The sequence below is a fragment of the Leopardus geoffroyi genome, chromosome C3 (genome assembly GCF_018350155.1).
Source record: "Leopardus geoffroyi isolate Oge1 chromosome C3, O.geoffroyi_Oge1_pat1.0, whole genome shotgun sequence".
Taxonomy (NCBI): domain Eukaryota; kingdom Metazoa; phylum Chordata; class Mammalia; order Carnivora; family Felidae; genus Leopardus; species Leopardus geoffroyi.
Genome location: NC_059338.1, coordinates 93014361 through 93032222, shown reverse-complemented (window position 1 = coordinate 93032222; position 17862 = coordinate 93014361). Strand labels below are relative to the sequence as shown.

Sequence of the window (17862 nt, the reverse complement as noted above, 5' to 3'; positions counted from 1 at the left end):
TGTCAAAGGTAGCAACTCTAAGAAAGTTCAGGGTCAAAAAGTAAACTACTTAAGAACTGTATCTGGAACTGTTAGGCCTTGCAATATGCCAATTTGAAGAACCTGAATATGCCAATTTGAGTACATGAAAGATATGTAGAAATGTTAAATATGCTATATTTCTAAAAAAGTTTAAATAACCAACCAAGTGAGACAAAGAAATCAACAACCAGAGCATTAACCTGTGAGTTAACACAGGAGTGCCCAAAGGTGCATCAGACCTAGGTCTAATACCCAAGAGCTAGGAGCTGAATTGCAATCCAATCTCTGTCCTGGATCGTAAGATGGTGTCCTGAACTTCCAAGTCAGGAAGGTGGAAACCAAGACCTTTCCAAACAGTTACAGCTCCATGAAAAAGTACTGGTGGAAAGGTAGAAAACAGTAACTGCAGTTATCTTATAGTTAAATATAAACTTACTACTTGCTACATGACCCAAATTCCTATTCCTAGGAATTCAAGAGAAATGAAAACACATCCACACAAAGATATGTCCACAACTGTTCATAACAGCATTACTCATAACAGCTAAAAACTGAAAGCAACCCAAAAGCCCACCAAACTTAGATAAACAAATTCCAATATATCCATTCTATGTACTACTACTCAGCAAAACAAAAGAGCAAAAGATCAGTACAATAGAGAGGAATCTCAAAAACATTATATGAAATGAAAGAAGTCAAACAAAATGCTATGTACTGTAAGATTCATTTTTATGGAATTCTGGAAAAGGCTAAACAAAACCCCTAGGTAGTTAATCCCCTGAGGCCAAGGTGAAGGGAAGGATACTGACTGCCGAAGGGCACACTCTTTAGGGTGAAGCAACTATTTCACACCTTGATGTGGTGGGGACTATGTAGTTGTTTACAGCTACAAAAGTTCATCACACTATACACCTAAAATAAGTGGATTTTATTCTGCATAAATAATACCTTAACTTTAGAAACCTGTACACATTTGTAAAAGTCTGATGAAGAAACAATTCATATGATCCACTACTAATTTTTTCTCAATTTAGAGTTCAAAGATCCCCTGAAATGCTTATAAGGAGCTAGGTTAAAAACCACTGCTATATCCCTGCATTATGTATAAGATAAGTTTTATATAACTATATATAAACTCAAGTTTATAATAACTCATGTTTAAAATAAGCCCAGGCAATCAAGAATTAAACTATACTGTTTTAGAAGCCAAAAAAGTGTAATATTTAAAATTTTCCCACTATTTTAAAATATTTTGAAATTTAATGAGATTAATTAGGTATTTAAGAGATATTTTCTACATATTTAAGGCATTTTCCTGGAAGGAAGGTCTGTGGCATTCATCATACTCCCAAAGATGCCCATGACACACAGAGTTAGAGTTTTCAAAATTAATTAAAAAGGTATTATATACATGCAGTTATGCTTTTATGTTTGCATCAACAAGAATGGTGTGGAAGGACATATCTTTTCTTATGAATTTCTATTACTGCTTACTTACTTATAATAAGCATGCATTTGTTTTCAATTCAAAAAACATCAAATAAAGAAAAAGTTAACAGAAAAGACTTTAAAATCCAGCAATCACTGCAATTTACTACATGAAGTCTCACCAAAGAAACCTAATTTCTTTTTGACAGTGTTACTGAGTTGACACAATATGGACACATCTTGATTTAAGTATGTTTTTTTAGGTATGTTAAAAAAGGGAGAGGGGTTGGGCTGAATAAGTGGCTTTGAAAGGAGAAGATGAAAAAATACACACTGTAAAGCCTGAGCACCTGCTGACTTTAAATTCTAATCTCTTGCTGATATGGTTACACTTCAACTCTATTCACAGATGCCATTGCACTCATATACACAAATGACTGGACAATATGCATATACACACATCATCAAGGTGGAAGAAGTAACTTCTGGATATACAGACTGGTTTTCAACAAGCAGATCTGTTTAAGAGAAGCCTAATGTAAACCAATTACAAATCAGCAAACTATCAATTCAAACTTTGAGCAAATAGCAATAAAGCTTCACCAAGAAAAGCAGCATGTTTCCCACTGTCCCTGGAGTAGACATCAAAAGGATCTGTTTAAAGTTCAGTTAGAATTAGGGACATAAGGAGTTTTAAATTGTTAGAACTATACCATCATGTTTAACCTTCCTTTATAAAGTTAAGTTCATAAGGAATGTTCACAGGTTGCAAACTCTATTATGTGTACCTAGAATAAGAAAACACTAAATCCACTAGTTCATCTTTTTAAACAGCTAGTGGTATTTAATAATCACAGTAGTATTTTAGCTTCAGTACTATTAAATAAATTAGACTCTGGTTATAGGAAGATGCTATTAGCTAAATAAAATAGGTATGCAAATCGTTTGTAACAGGGCTTCTCAGGCAATCGGTGGTGAAGAACTCATTTTCCTCCAGTCCCTCACAGACCAATACTGTAGTAAAAAAATAAAACTTGTAAGGAAAGTGACATTTTAAAGAAAGACACAGAAAATACAAGCCAAGGATCATACTCTGGCTATCACAGCAACATCATGCTGCGATACAAGTTTCGAAACAATCCCAATCCTGTGCTTATCTCACACAAACCACAAACAGTTCACAAACCATACCCTTACTTTAGGTAGCACTGGGTTTACAGAGGAGGTTAACATTAGGCAGATAGACCATTTCCTCCTAACTCCAGAAGCTGGAAATTCAGACTTTATAACCAGACACTTCTTAATTTATGTCACTGATATGAAGTCTCTCAAAATATGACAGTATTCCAACAGATGGGAACTCCAAACTGTGTGGCTATCAAACCCATAGTTTCTCTACCACTCCATGCTGCTTCTATAGGAGAGAACAGGCATACCCCTTAGATGGCGTCAAACCACTATTCTCTCAGTTCTGATTCCACTCTGAACAATATATTTCTAACAGGGGTAAAAACAAATCTATTTCAGCAGCAGGAGCCCACTTTCAATCGTAAGCTCTATAAGACAAAAGAAAGTAAATTATCCAGAGACTGTGCCCAGCTGAAGCCCCGACATTCACACTTGATTTGCTGTCTTCCATTTGTTGTACAAAGTAACTCTAAAACTAACCTTTATTTCTTTCAAAAAAAAATGTTCAAGTGAGAGAGAAAACTTTAGTAAAAGCTGAAAAATTAATTCTTATCAATGTATACACAAATGTGAACCTCTGGTCTGTACAAACAGAAAAATTATATAGCACAGTTGAGAGGCTGGGGCACTAGAACTCAAAGTTTGAGTGCCAGCTCTGTGGCCTTAGGCAAGTTAACTAGATAGGATCACCTACCTCCTGGGGAGATAAGTCAGTCAGTCAGTGCCCATCTCACAGCACTGCTGCAAGGATTAAAAAACAATACACCCAAAGTACCCAGCCCACAGGCCTAGCAAATTCTCGGTAAAACTTTTGTTAGCTACTGCTTCAATTACTATAATAAACATTTCACCTAACCCATTCACTCATCCATCCACCTATCCAACAAATATTTAGTGACTAGAACATGCAAGGTATCTTCATGGCACTGACACTGGTTTCCCCAGACTGTTCAGTTTATTCCTGAGATCTTCTTTCAGTCTAGTAAGATGTAAATATAGCTCATTAAAAATCAACTACCTGACAACAAAGTTCCAATTCTGTTGACTTATCAGTCATCTTGATCTAGAGCTATCTGTATATACCACAAGGTTTCAAAAGAAGATTTTTTGAAATCTGCTTTATAAAGGCGAAGGTAAGAGTAAATTGACTTCTTTGAAACAGCGGTGCATGTTGGGGCGCCTGGGTGGCTCAGCTGGTTGAGCGTCCGACTTCGGCTCAGGTCTTGTTCTCGCAGTGTGTGAGTTCGAGCCCCGCTTCAGGCTCTGTGCTGACAGCTCAGAGCCTGGAGGCTGCTTCAGATTCTGTGTCTCCCTCTCTCTCTGCCCCTTCTCTGCTCAAGCTCTGTCTCTGTCTCAAAAATAAATAAAAACATTTAAAAAAATTAAAAAAAAAAGAAACGGTGCATGCATGTGTTTATGTATGTACAGAGGTTCCCTTAAAAACATCATTATCCGTGGGGCGCCTGGGTGGCTCAGTCAGTTAAGCAACAAACTTGGGCTCCGGCCATGACCTTACCACTTGTGGGTTCAAGCACCGCATGGGCTCTGTGCTGACAGCTCAGAGCCTGGAACTTGCTTTGGATTCAGTGTCTCACCCTCTCTGCCCCTCCCCCCATGCACACTTTCTCTCTCACTCTCAATAAATAATAAACATTAAAATTTTTTTTTTAATTAAAAAAAAATCACTATCCTGCTAAAAGTAAGGACTAGATCCCCTCCATAAGAGTTTCTTAGGTCTGAAATAGAAAGGCAAGGCCCAACTGCACCAGTTGCTGGCCATTTGGAGAAGAGGTCAGGCATTCCTAGGCTGGCTTTATTCCAGTTTTGTAGATTCTGGGAGGTAAGGTCCACAGCCTGAATTTCTCACATCAATCACTGTCAAAGAACAGCTAGTACCATAGAAGAATTTTAGTCTCAAAGAAACTGTAATGCCACAGAATCTCCCCTTAGCATATTCTGTAAAGTCAATAACTAGACTTTCATTTAATTCTGGCTTCTTTCACTGACTGACCTGTGAACTTGGCAGTTTTCTTATTTGGTTAAGCCTAGATCATTTTTTTCTAACACTGAACAAAGAAGGTAGTTACTGCCAAAATGTAAATTCAAAAAGCAGAAAGCAGCATTAGTCTTAAATTTAACACATTTTATGGCTCAAGTGGGATAGGGGTTCCATTTCATAACTGGCTGAGTCAAATAATAAATAGGATTTAAATCACTACTGTTCAGTTTTGATGTGAAAGAAATTTAAGTAACTTCAATAGTAAAAAAAAAAAAAAAAAAAAATTTTTTTTTTGTTCCTGATATATATGGGATTAGTTGCAATGCTCCAAAACACTTAATCAATATCACCTCTATAATATTTCAGTTGAAAGAGCATACTTCATTATTATTCTCTTGGATCTAATGTTCATCGATGGTCCACAGTTTTGAAGTTAAATCATTTAATAACTTGGGAAAAGGGAGAGAAGGGCAAAGCAGTCTCAAGAATTTTAGCAGAGTAACACTGCTCTCCTCACAAAAATTACTCATGAGAAAAGTACAATGATGTAATCAAACATACAAAAGTATAATCGCAATTAAATGTTAAATGATGAGGTTTTATTTTTAACATTAAGTTTATACTTTACCAACTCAATATACATAACCGATCTGCAAATTTTCCCACGTGTAGCTGGAAAGGAGTTTTTCCAAAGTAAAATGAGTGATAAAAAAGCTAAGCTGGAATAAATTTATGTCCTCTCACATACAAAACAAACCAAAAAATTTCAAAACTGTTCTCTACTTCCTAACACATTTACGTTTGTTATCCTGGGGAGCAGGAACCACAGTTTAATTAGAAGGCCTTTGGGGGCGCCTGGGTGGCGCAGTCGGTTAAGCGTCCGACTTCAGCCAGGTCACGATCTCGCAGTCCGTGAGTTCGAGCCCCGCGTCAGGCTCTGGGCTGATGGCTCGGAGCCTGGAGCCTGTTTCCGATTCTGTGTCTCTCTCTCTGCCCCTCCCCCGTTCATGCTCTGTCTCTCTCTGTCCCAAAAAATAAAGAAATGTTGAAAAAAAATATTAAAAAAAAAAAATTAGAAGGCCTTTAAGTGATCTAGGGGCACCTGGATTATTATTTATTTCTGCTTCCTTAACAGGAGGCAGTGCTGGCTAAAATAAGTTGAGAAGGAAACACTAAAAAGAGTAACTGTGACTGCCTCTGCGAAGAGGGTGGTTGAAGACAGGAATGAAAAGTGAGAGCTTCTTTTACTACATACTCTTTTTGTCTTTTAATTTGTATACCATATGCACCCAAATGGCTGTTTAATTAAATACGCTTAATATATTAAAAGGACTTCAGTTTTCCAGTATAAAAAATACACCACAGTGATACCAGGAGAAGGTGATTATTCACCTTCTTTCTCAAGAGGTCTCTCAGAACTGAACTGAAGATTATGCATTTCTGCACAAAATATAAAACAGGGGTTTTCTTCTATCCAAAAAGAAAAGATTTTGGTTTTAACTGTTTTAAAGGCTACTCTTAAACCAAATTTGAAAACAGTACTACAAGCCCTCATTTGGAGGCTAACAACAAAAGGTAAAGAAGATCTTCATAGTCAGGCTATCAACTTGGATTTTATTTTGTAATGGGGATTTTCCAAAGGGTTTTTGCATTACTATCCTTTACCTACTCAGCACCATTGTGTGTGATGGCCAAGTACAAAATAGATTCTGTAAGACCTGTCACATGAGAGTTTTGCAGTAATTCAGAAAGGAAAGTGAGAAATGAATAGTGCAGACAACACAGTTACAGACTCACTATGTAAGTGAGTGATCTTAAGAGAATCCAAGGGAAAGCCTACAGAGCAATCAAAGATGATACCAGAAGCCTGGGTGACTTGGGCAGATGGTGATGGCACTAACAGACAACAGGAAGTATTTTATTGACTTGAATCATTGTAACAAGTATGTTAGCATACTAACATGCACACTTAATTTGCACACTTAATTTTAAAAATAAAGACTAAGATCTGTAAAACTCTTAACTTTCCATTAGTAACAGTGCCAAGAAGCAGCACTCCAATACTCTGTACATGGGAAAAGAAACTGTACTATACAACTATTCTGGAATAATTTGGCAACATGCTTTAAAATCATGCATAACCTTCAAGCCATTAACTTCAGCTCTAGGTATTTATTAAAGCACAGGAAAAACACTAGAAAAGTAAACCCCAAAATCCTAACAGTGCTACCTATACTCATATTATGAGCTTATAAACTGAGTAATTTTCTTTCTGGGTTTTCTTTGTGTGTAATTTCTCCAAACTTCCCTTACAACGAATATATACAGTTTTTGGTTAAAATAATCATAGTTTAGCACATTACTATTGTCCCATAGATAAACAAACATTTTCTACTTACATCAAATGAAGCTAGTTGGGGACAAGGATAGAAGTATAGAAGGTACTGAGAAAAAAAATTTCTTATTTATCATCAGGACACAATGAATACCTGTGATGTTTAGGTACTATTTGGGGTAAAAAATAAAATTTTATGCCAAAATACAGTGGCTATTCAGACTCAAACAGTAAAAGTTTTATATTTTGACTAAGTTAATACTGAATTACCACTACTTTACTGAATCAATTTTTTCTCTTCTATTTTTGGGCTTGGTACCAACGGTAACAAAAATACAGGGTACTACTCTGGCATAAGCCAGTCTCCATTTCAGCCCTTTCAGTTTTATTGAAACAAATACAGTTTGTCACCAGGTAGATGGAGATGTACATTACACTCTACTTTTCCTATTAAATCTAATCTTTACGGGATATAACCATTTTACAGTATAACAGTCCTTTATGGGAACAACTAGGGCTATTTTCTCTTTAAGTATATTTTCTTATATCTTGCCCAAGGAAATAATATCCAAGTACCATAATTTAAATATTTTACAAAAAACATTTATGAACTAATGTCCAAGAGAAAAGCAAATACCACCAAGTTTTCATGTTAAGTGCTGAAGTCAGAAGCTTTCATCTTAAGAAACTAAGGTAGACTTGGTAAAGTACAGGTGAGAATATCTGACCACAAAATAAGAGTAACAAAGACCCTCACCAAAGCCTAATGCTTTGTAGAGGCTTGTCTCCCCAGTATGAAGACTAGGACTGAGCTAAAAGCCCAGAAAAATGTTGCCGAGACTTAAAATACCTGGTGTTGCTCAGCAAAGCTCTTGAAACCTCGGATATTAAGCTGAAGATCAGAATTTATAATTATATAGGGGCTAGCTGGAGCCAAAGGTGACAAGAAAACAAAAGATGAAAAACCAGTAAATATTGTGCACCCACAGCCTTTTAATGTCAAAACAGGCATTTGAAGAGTTAACATATGCCATCTCATCTGGGCCAGATATGCTACAACTGAAGTTAAAATCTTTTGTTATCTTCCATTACTTGGTAACACATGGAGTTTGGAATCCCACTATTTAAATCAATACCAACTACAAAAACTGTCACTAGCAATAATTAAACATCAATAGGAAATTATATATATAAAGCTGCTATTTATTACAGTAAGAAGGCCATGTGTTATCCTCATATTAAAGAAGAAATTAAGGCCCAGAGATGCTCATTTATTAAATCAGTTATTAAATCAGGCGATCTCATGGATCACCTCCATGAGAAATACCATGTAAGCTGGGCTCCTTAAACTATCCCAAGGCAGCTACAAGAAACAACATTAATACAGCTTGTTATCACTAATGTATACGCCATAAGCTAAGAAATCATGGTCAGAAAGTTTTTTCAAAAAGAACATGGATTTCTTTTTTTTTTTTTTTTTTCAACGTTTATTTATTTTTGGGACAGAGAGAGAGCATGAACGGGGGAGGGGCAGAGAGAGAGGGAGACACAGAATCGGAAACAGGCTCCAGGCTCTGAGCCATCAGCCCAGAGCCCGACGCGGGGCTCGAACTCACGGACCGCGAGATCGTGACCTGGCTGAAGTCGGACGCTTAACCGACTGCGCCACCCAGGCGCCCCAAGAACATGGATTTCAATAAGCCCTGGGACCTGAAGGGAAAGGAACAAAAGTCCAGGATGTCTGCAAGATTATCTAAATCTTAAAAGCATCCTGAGAAGTCAGGCTTAGATCTGCCTACCCTAAGGAAAGTAAACTACCTTACTTAGGAATACCTACCAACACTCCTCTCAATTCTCTTTAACATTCCTCCTGTTTTCTTCAGTGTTGATTCCCCAATGTCTTAAGTTTGTGTGACTGGTTGGCTAAAGACTGCCTTTTTCCAAACAAGAATATTTACTAAGTTGACTTCTTTTAGCTACAAATTATCTCCTCAAATATGACAGATTATTGGGGCACCTGGGTGGCTCAGCCGGTTAAGCGTTTTGACTTCGGCTCAGGTCATGATCTCACGGTTTGTCGGTTCGAGCCCCATGTCGGGCTCTGTGCTGACAGCTCAGAGCCTGGAGCCTGCTTTAGATTGTGTGTCTCCCTCTCTCTCTCTCTCTCCGCCCCTCCCCTGCTCATGCTCTGTCTCTCTTTCTTTCAAAAGTAAACATTAAAAATGTATATATATATAAGACAGATTATTAAATCTAAAGATTCCAATATATTAGCTTTCTTGTGCATTTTAAAGTTTTAAGTCTGTAAGAGACCCAAGTTTTAGAAAATACACTTCCTGATGCTTGAGCAGGAACACTAGATTCATTATATTGTGAACACTGTATTTCTATTTCCCCTTATCCTGACATTCATCAAGTCACATAATCTATATGTATATGAGCTTCCTCATTTGTAAAACAGGGATAATAATGGTTCCCAAATCAGAGTTGTTACAGGGCTTCAATGCCGTAATATAAAGTACTTTAAATAGTACCTGGCACATAAGAGCAAACATCTACTGAGTCCTTACAACGTATGAAGTAGTTGTAATAACGGAAAGCAAAATGCATCAAAGATGCCAATTTGTGATATGGGTCCAAGCTCTAGAATAAATTCACTGTATGCTCTTGAAAAGCCACTCAGGGGGCGCCTGGGTGGCGCAGTCGGTTAAGCGTCCGACTTCAGCCAGGTCACGATCTCGCGGTCCGTGAGTTCGAGCCCCGTGTCAGGCTCTGGGCTGATGGCTCGGAGCCTGGAGCCTGTTTCCGATTCTGTGTCTCCCTCTCTCTCTGCCCCTCCCCCGTTCATGCTCTGTCTCTCTCTGTCCCAAAAATAAATAAACGTTGAAAAAAAAAAAATTAAAAAAAAAAAAAGAAAAGCCACTCAGTTTCTATGAGTGACCAAATCATATGTATAATCCAGCTAATCCTTGTTCTATCAGCTCCTGGAGTTCCTAAAATATAATAATGTATGTCAAATTGTTTATCTACTATAAAAAGCTATTGCTTTTGATTAGGAACACCTTACTTGCCAAAGTAAAAATACAACTAAGTGGTCAAAATGTCAGACTGCACACTTAATTTAATCTCATTCAGAGTGTGTGTTTGGTCTCACTTTAAAAATAATGCTGGGGCACCTGGGGGGCTCAGTGGGTTGAGTGTCTAAATTCAGCTCAAGTCAGGATCTCACAGTTCGTGAGTTTGAGCCCCGCATCAGGCTCTGTGCTGACAGCTCAGAGCCTGGAGCCTGTTTCCGATTCTGTGTCTCCCTTTCTCTGCCTCTTTCGCGCTCATGCTCTGTCTCTCTCTGTCTCTCAAAAATGAATAAACGTTAAAAAAAAAATTTTTTTTAAATAATGCTAACAAGACTGCTTATCTGATTTTCCATTGTAGCAAATGAGAAGCTGGAAATAAAAAGGGTAAAAACCATACAAGTTTAACAACAAAAACAAAAGCAAAAAAAAAAAAAATGCAGCCAATTAGAAAGATAAATTACTCAAGGCACCTAAATTCAAAAACAGGGGACATTACAGAAATAAACACATGTGAACATCCATAGGGATTCTGGAGGACTACTGTCCAGTATGGGGCAATAAATTATGTTTTTAATGATACTACTAAGTCATCAAAACATGGCTAAGTGATACAAGCCACATTCACTATTCTGACTAAAGAGGCAGAAATTTACGTAATATACTGCAAAAAGATTTATAATTAAAATGTCTAAAATGTAAACGTTTTGGTGCTTGAAAGACTTTCAAGTTATCTGGCTGAAATATACATAAAAAGCAACTTATTTATTCTTTACTGAAGTCAGAAAACTGAAAGAAGCAGCCAAGAGCCACACAATTTTTGGGGGGCCAAACTGTGTTTTACTTGAGCCATGGACTTTAGACAAGAGCTTCCATTTCATAGTTTAACAAACTTTTATCTAGTCTTTATAACTTCATGTAGTCTCCCACACACACACACAACGTACAGACATACATGTCATAGCACAGTACAAGCCCTTTACAAATTTGAATTATTCATTTCAGTTCACATAGCACTTCCACCAACATTTTCTCATTAGATCTGAATCACCACCAGGTAAGTAAGGCAGATAACATCAACCCTTAAAGCTGTTGTGAGAATCAGACATAGTCTCACCAAACCTTCCTTCGCAGGGTCTTGTAAATAGCAGGTGCTCAAAAAACATTAGAGATTTTTCTTATAGGTAAGACACTGATGCTTAAAAAGAGGAAGAAATATGGGCAAGTTTATAAAGTTCACTGGTCTCACTCCCGTGTTTCTCACCAACACACCATTAATCTCTACAAAGCATTTACTGACCCAGTTTCCTCATGATTCATTTTCAAGAAAATTTCTTGTACCACAGAACTGTATTAATTCACTCACAATATCTGAGTGCTTTCTATGGGTCGGTCACTGTTCTAGACCTACTTGTAAATACTGCAGTGAATAAGCCTGACATTGGTCCTGCTCTCCAGAAGTTGGTATTTTAGTGTATTTTTTTAGTGTGAGAAGACAAACAAGCAACAAATAAATAAGAGACTTTCAACAGTAACAAGGGCCTAAAAGTCAGATAAAAGGGTCAATGAACTGATGTAGCCTCTTTAGAGTAGTCAGAAAGTACCTGTGAGGTAATATCTGAGCTGACACCTGAATGACAAAGGATACAGAATTCTTACTTTTTCATTTACTAGTAACATCCTCTACCTTACTTCCAATAAAAGAGACATGAGGTAGCCAACAACTTTAAATAAGGTAACTTTCTGCATAAAACAGAAAAACAAAATTTGAAAGGAAGTAAATTTCAGCGGTAATCACTTTTAAGCACCAGAACTATGAAAAGTACAAGTATTTTACAATTTTACCTTCAAATGATCATCTCAGTGAGAAAGGAAAAATAAACAATAAACTATCAATTAACGGTCTATGCTCACGTGCCAGGATGAGAGATACAAACTGTCATAGAAAGTTCAGATAAAGGAAGAGATCAATGTGAACCAGAACAATACTTTTCAAACATTAAGATTCTATACAGTAGATCAAGAAGGGGCCCTGAGATTCTGAAATACTGTATTTCTGCATTTCTAACAAGGTACCAGGTAAGCCCAATTCCACTGGTCTTGCTGGCCCATGGAAAGATTCAAACTGGTCTGGGGGAACAAGGTAGCTTTTACAGGAAAAGTTCAACAGGAACAATTAGTTTGATATTTTCTAGGAACAATGAGATCACCTGACTGCAATAAAAATCCACTCTTCCATTCCCGAAGGATTCACTTAGCACCAACTCTGTGCAGGGTACAGTAAAAGTCAAATTGACAAGTCTAATGGAACGGATGATTAAAGATTCTTGAAAGATACCATTTCACACAAGGAAAATAAGCCATCTATAACTGTCCATTATCAGTCAGATGAGGACAATTACATCACATTCATACAATGAGATGCTCTATAGTAATGGAAATGAATTACTGTCACTTAGTCTAGAATGGACTAATCTCAAAAACAATGTGAGATATACATATATATGACTCAGGACATGGGAGACCATGTACTATGATTTAATTCATATTTCATTCATTTTATTAATATACACAGGCAAAACTAAACAGATTATTTAGGAATACTCTATGGTGAAGCTATAAAGAAAACACAATCACTGAAACAAAGTTCGCAATAGTGATTACAGGATGCAAAGAAGGGATGGGAGGAAAGGATGAAATAAGGGAATAGGCTTCAAGGATTTTCGTAATGTCCTATTTCTCACATTGAATGGCAGGTAACTTGGGGCGCCTGGGTGGCGCAGTCGGTTAAGCGTCCGACTTCAGCCAGGTCACGATCTCGCGGTCCGTGAGTTCGAGCCCCGCGTGGGGCTCTGGGCTGATGGCTCAGAGCCTGGAGCCTGTTTCCGATTCTGTGTCTCCCTCTCTCTCTGCCCCTCCCCCGTTCATGCTCTGTCTCTCTCTGTCCCAAAAATAAATAAACGTTGAAAAAAAAAAAAAAAATGAATGGCAGGTAACTGGATGTTTATTTTGTGATTATTTAAATTGTGTATTATAAGCACTATTTTTCACGTATGATATATATATTTTTTTCAACGTTTATTTATTTTTGGGACAGAGAGAGACAGAGCATGAACGGGGGAGGGGCAGAGAGAGAGGGAGACACAGAATCGGAAACAGGCTCCAGGCTCTGAGCCATCAGCCCAGAGCCCCACGCGGGGCTCGAACTCACGGACCGCGAGATCGTGACCTGGCTGAAGTCGGACGCTTAACCGACTGCGCCACCCAGGCGCCCCTCACGTATGATATATTTTGATATTTTTTATAGTTCTTTGCTAATGCTATCAATGATTTGTCTGAAAACTGAATCAGGGAATTAGTAGTAGTAGAGATTCTAACAACAGTGAGTTGAAGCAAAAATGGAAAAATACAACTATAGACAATTCTTTAACCACTGACTTCAAGAGGGAAAAAAGTGGGGACTAAGAATGGAGCGCAGACTGTTAAATGAAAAAGAGACAGAACTGAGCATTTTAATACAGGAGAGTCCTGACAACATTTACATGTTAAGGGGAAGGTAATATTAAAGATACAGAAGATTTGATGAAACAGGAGCAAAGGAAGGGAAGGAAGGGTTCAATACAAGAAGAAAAACTGGTCTTGTCCATTAACAAAATGCCAAGAACAAATGTGATTAAACATGAGGTCAATCATAGTCCTGTGTGGCTGGAATGTACACTTACTAAGAGGCTTGGAAAATTAACCTGAACACAAAGCAAGGGCAACATCACTGAATACATTTCAGGAAGGAAGCTAACAAGATCTAAACGTTCACATTAAGTGAATGTTTTAATGAAAGTACGAAAGATGGACTGAAGAGGACTAGGAGAACAACTCGAGATGCCACTAAAATAATCTGTAAAGGGTATCAGAACATGAACTAGGAATAGTGTAAGAATAAAATGAAATATTGTATTCATTCATTCATCCTGTCTATGTTGGTTAAAAGGTTCTGTATTGAGAATATACCACATAAACACAGTCCCTAGCCTGCCCTCAGTAGCTTACATTTCTGTGGGGGAGACAAGAAAGCGAACAAGACAGTTACAGGCAGTGGAAAATGCTATGAAACAGAGTGGTGTGATGGAAGATGATGCGGAGGGAACTACATTTGATAGGGTTGGTAGGCAAGACCTTTCTTAAAACGGGGCATTTAAGTCAACAACCGAAAGGAACAAAAGAAGCCACCAAGTAAAAAGAAATACTTGACGAAGTATTTCAGGAAGAGAAAACAATGAACCAAAATGTCACTGTGAATGCAGCCTAGAAAAAAGAATGAGGGGAGCTTGGAGAAAGACACAAGAATAGCAGGACCTTGAAGGATGTGGTAAGAAGTCTGTATTTTATTGCAGGTGAATGTGGTTGATGGCATATAGATGAGAAGCAAATGAATTTGATATATTGTGGAGATGGAACCAACAGGACGTGCTGAGACTGAATGCTGGGGGTTGGGGGGAGAACAAATATAGGTTAATGCCGAAGTTTTCCGATTTGTTCAAATGGGTAGATGGTAATCCCATTTACTAATATGGGAGAGACTGAGGTAAGACCAAGGAGGGGGAGAGGGTAAGAAACGGGAGATAGCAATAATCTTATTTTGGACAAGTTAAATTTGAGATGCCTATAAAATAGCCAAATAGCGATGTCAAGCAGGCAGTAAGGTATTCCAGCGTGGCATTCAAAAACCAAGTCTGGCAAAAATTATAAATCAGGATACAAGGAATATTTAAAGCCACAAGAAAGGAATTTAAGGAGTGTCTACTACTGTAACTTTTTGTAACACAGGTAATAATAATTAAACAACTACGATGAAATGGTAACTTACGATGTCCCAGAGACTGTTCTAGTTATTGACACATTTTTCAGCCAATTTTAATCCTCAAAAAAACTAAAATGAGGAAAATAAGTATAAAGAGGTTAACTTGGCCAATATTATTCAGCTAATTTTGGAGGTAAGACTCAAACCCAAGCAGTCTGGCTCCAGCAGTGTGCTATTACCTACTTTGTTACACTATCTCAGGCATAGACCTGATAGAATGATGCCTAAACCCAAATCCTGAGGAACTCCAACATTCACAGATGAAGAAAGGAGACGCCAACACAAAAGATGTTCATTCCCACTGCATGGTTTCAGGTAAACGCTGAGCCACAAACTCAGAAGTGTCTACAAAGTAAATCTCCACTTAGCAAGTTACAGATGTCAGGTCCCAGCAGGGAAGCAATGGAGTTTACTTTATCTTCCAAAAGCCCTAGATTCCTAGATCCTTCTGGACACCTCCTTCACCTATCTGTCTCCCCGAAGAATCTTTCTCCAAATCCAAGCATCTCAAAACAAGACCTCAAAGATCTGTCACACTCACCCCTAGTTTCTATTCCCTATCTCAGACCTCAACTCCCCCGATGGATGGCAGAGAAAGCTGTCGCGCCTCCCAACAAAAAGTAAAGACTAAAGAGAAAGGTCCAAGGGGAAAACCTTGTCCCAGTCTCACCAGGCCCAGTGGCGAGGCTGCCAAGCAGCACGTCGGGCAGGACTCGACTAAGAACTGAGCTGCCCACGTGGGCCTGGGGAAACGGAACCCCACTCACCAAGCCATCTATCTGCACTTGTTTCACGGCCGAATCTCCGGATCCGCCTTTGCTTTTGCCTTTCCCCGCCGGGCCGGTGGTGGAGCTGGAAGAAGCGGCGGCGGAGCCGGTACCTTCCTTGCGGGACGCCATCTTTCCAGACAGACAGGAAAAAAGAGAAACGTGAGTAACCGGAAGCGGAAGTACGAGCTTTACGTGACGTCATGCACAGTCCGGGGCTCGAGGGGCGGAGCTGAGAGGAAAAACTGGAGTGGGGCTCCGCCTCCCTTTTCCTTTTGCAGCCTCACCTCCTTCGCCGAAGTAATCCTCTGCGCATGTGCGCTATGTGTTTGAGGCTTTTTTTTTCTCTTTGAATGCTGTAAGACAGAAGTAGACTTTTTAGAATATTTTACACCTTATGTTTAGTCAGTGTCCATTAGTCAAGTAAGTTGATCATAACAGCATTTTATTTCACATTTTATGTAGCGTCTCGCCTAATCATTTTTCTTTTTTTTTAAATGTTTTTATTTATTTTTTTTTTTAATTTTTTTTTTCAACGTTTATTTATTTTTGGGACAGAGAGAGACAGAGCATGAACGGGGGAGGGGCAGAGAGAGAGGGAGACACAGAATCGGAAACAGGCTCCAGGCCCTGAGCCATCAGCCCAGAGCCCGACGCGGGGCTCGAACTCACGGACCGCGAGATCGTGACCTGGCTGAAGTCGGACGCTTAACCGACTGCGCCACCCAGGTGCCCCATTGTTTTTATTTATTTTTGAGACAGAGAGAGATAGAGCATGAGCAGGTGAGGGGCAGAGAGCGAGGGAGACACAGAATCTGAAGCAGGCTCTAGGCTCTGAGCTGGCAGCACAGAGCCCGATGCGGGGCTGGAACTCACAGACCGCGAGATCATTACCTGAGCTGAAGTCGGACGCCTAACCGACTGAGCCACCCAGGTGCCCCTCACTTTTCATTTTTATTAATCCCCACGCCCGATCTTCTAAACTATGAAGAGCTGTACTAAGTCCCATCACACGTGCTTGGAAGCTGAGACATGATTTGTCCAACGTCATTCTGTTAATTAGTGGCAAGCTGGTATTGCTATTTGTCTTATGTAATTTTAGATAATAGTCTCTAACCACTTAGATTATGCAGAAATTAATTAAAACATGGGAACTTTGATCAGAATTATCAGAACTGATAGCCCTTTGCTGCTATGTAAATCATACAGGATTTACATGAGTAATGTACAAATAAGTTATTTTTATGTACAGAGTTCCAGGATGATGTAGAACATACTCCTTAAAAATCATGCTGACCTAGGGGCGCCTGGGTGGCTTAGTCGGTTAAGCGGCTGACTTCAGCTCAGGTCATGATCTCGCAGTCCGTGAGTTCGAGCCCCGTGTTGGGCTCTGTGCTGACAGCTCAGAGCCTGAAGCCTGTTTCAGATTCTGTGTCTCCCTCTGTCTGACCCTCCCCTGTTCATGCTCTGTCTCTCCCTGTCTCAAAAATAAATAAAGACGTTAAAAAAAATTTAAAAAAAAATCATGTTGACCTATAACATAGTTCTCTGAAACATAGAACTCAAGTCTTTAAAACAATACTTGACAGCTGTCAAAAATCATTTTATATAAGGAATTTAAGACATTCTTTCTATGCTTCAAACTTTGCCTATTGCTTATTTTTCAAATGTTTACTCATTCCATAGATGTCTATGCAGAACTGATGATTCCCAAATTTTTTTTCCCTAGATCTCTCAACTGAAGTCAACACCAGCATGCACATCTGCCTATGCAACACCTCCACTATATGTTCAACATGCACCTGCAACTTAACCTTCCCACAGCTCCAAACACTGCCTCCCCTCCTTGGTCTTCCCCATCTGATTTAACGACAGCTCGATTCTTCCAGTTGATTAGACCAAAAGCCTTGGAGTCATCTCTGACTTCTCTGTTTCCCTCACACCCCTGCAGCCAACCCTAGCTCAGAACTATACAGAAAAGGGAATTCTAAAAAGTATGATTCCAGCTTAGCTAAGTTGATATAGTACAAACCCACCGCAGTCCACCCAACTATAGACTGTCTAAAAGAAACTCATTTCAAATATAATGATATAGGCATATTGAAAGTAAAATGATGGAAAAAATATATCACTCAAACATTAAGCAAAAGAAAACAGGAGTGACTATATTAAAATCAAATAAAGGAGAATTTGGA

General features: G+C 38.7%; 1 protein-coding gene across 2 annotated transcripts in view; it reads right to left on the bottom strand.

The window, feature by feature from the left end:
• Positions 1-15876, bottom strand: part of EIF3H (eukaryotic translation initiation factor 3 subunit H) — a 101219-nt gene extending 85343 nt beyond the window's left edge. Inside the window, exon 1 of one of the 2 annotated variants that reach the window (XM_045453861.1) lies at positions 15668-15876. In XM_045453861.1, coding sequence (XP_045309817.1) covers positions 15668-15799 — 132 coding nt within the window. In that variant the 5' untranslated portion in view covers positions 15800-15876. The remainder of the gene's footprint in view (positions 1-15667) is intronic. The other variant, XM_045453859.1, reaches the window with a different exon arrangement.
• Between the last annotated feature and the right edge of the window lie 1986 nt (positions 15877-17862).